The 1,197-nt window shown below is 39.6% G+C and overlaps 1 protein-coding gene across 1 annotated transcript; it reads right to left on the bottom strand.

Annotated features, from left to right (window-relative positions):
• Window positions 1–289: 289 nt before the first annotated feature.
• LOC138355205 (uncharacterized) lies at window positions 290–844 on the bottom strand. Its single transcript, XM_069310058.1, has one exon. It carries the CDS (start codon window positions 842–844, stop codon window positions 290–292), a length of 555 nt encoding a protein of 184 aa, XP_069166159.1.
• Between the last annotated feature and the right edge of the window lie 353 nt (window positions 845–1,197).

Genomic DNA, 1,197 nt, shown 5'->3' with positions numbered 1-1,197 from the left:
TCGAACCTCCATGGTTCATTCTCAAGTGAACAGATGAAATGAAATGAAAATGTCCATAGAGTTGGCAAGCAGGGGATGGAAGAACGGGGCGAGGTTGCAGAAATCTTGAGCTAGGATCTGGAGATGAGGTGAAGAGGGGAGATGAAAGATCGGTGGCCCAACCACCGCGGATTAGAACTTGAGTAGATGGAAGTAGAATTGAGTAGGGCGTCATTTGCAGTCCACACAGAGGCCAGGAACGCAAGCAGCTGGCAGTTGATGGTAATTGAAGGTTGATTACTTCATTGGTTTACTTCTTTCTTGATGGTGGGAGAAAGCTCTGATCTTTGGTCTTTGTTTTCGGCTTGTCTTTCTTGGCGGTCCGACTTCGTGTTGACATTGCTGTGGGATCAATAGAGTCATAAAGAAAATCGGCAGATGAATAGTTGTATTTCTGTGAAGGTGGAGATGTCGTTCCCACAGAGACATCCTCATCTGATGAGTCAGATGAGTACATACCAGGAGATGTGGGTCTTGAAAGTAATGTTCCAGATGGTTTAGTAGCAGCAGTAGGACTTATTGCAGATGTAGAAGGTTCAGTGGATGTATGTACTGTGGGTGGAGATGTAACAGGAGATGGTGGATGAGAAGTCGTCGGCTTCTGGGTTGCTACCGTGTCAGGAGCAGATGTTGCAGCTGCAGTAGGTTCAGTATCGTTCACAGCAATGTCCGAGGCCGGACCAGGAGCTGGAGCATCATCCGACAATGGGTTTGAAGGGTCGGGTTTGGTATGAAGGGGTGCTGGGTGACTCTGCTGGGTTGAAGGTTCATTTCCCGTTCGTTCTTGAATTTCTTTCTTTATCATAGCGGCGTGTTTCGGATATCTCCAAGGATACCACGGTAATATCAGCACACACACACACACACACATATATATATATGTATTACACTTATTTATACAATTTGCACAACGTTTCGAACCTCCATGGTTCATTCTCCGCACTGGGTCAGGTGATAAGACTATATATATATATATAAATATATATATATATTATATTATATATATATAGGTATATATAGGTATAGCTATATATATATATATATATATATATATATATATATATATATATATATATATATATATATATATATATATATATAGGTAAGGCATTATATATATATATATATATATATATATATATATATATATATATATAT

The sequence above is a fragment of the Procambarus clarkii genome, chromosome 66, assembly GCF_040958095.1.
Source record: "Procambarus clarkii isolate CNS0578487 chromosome 66, FALCON_Pclarkii_2.0, whole genome shotgun sequence".
Classification (NCBI taxonomy): domain Eukaryota; kingdom Metazoa; phylum Arthropoda; class Malacostraca; order Decapoda; family Cambaridae; genus Procambarus; species Procambarus clarkii.
Note: the sequence above shows the minus strand (reverse complement) of the source record. Positions and strands in the feature narration are given on the sequence as shown.

Excerpts from the sequence above, each read along its gene's own strand:
- LOC138355205 (XM_069310058.1), bottom strand. The coding sequence starts at position 844 with ATGATAAAGAAAGAAATTCAAGAACGAACGGGAAATGAACCTTCAACC.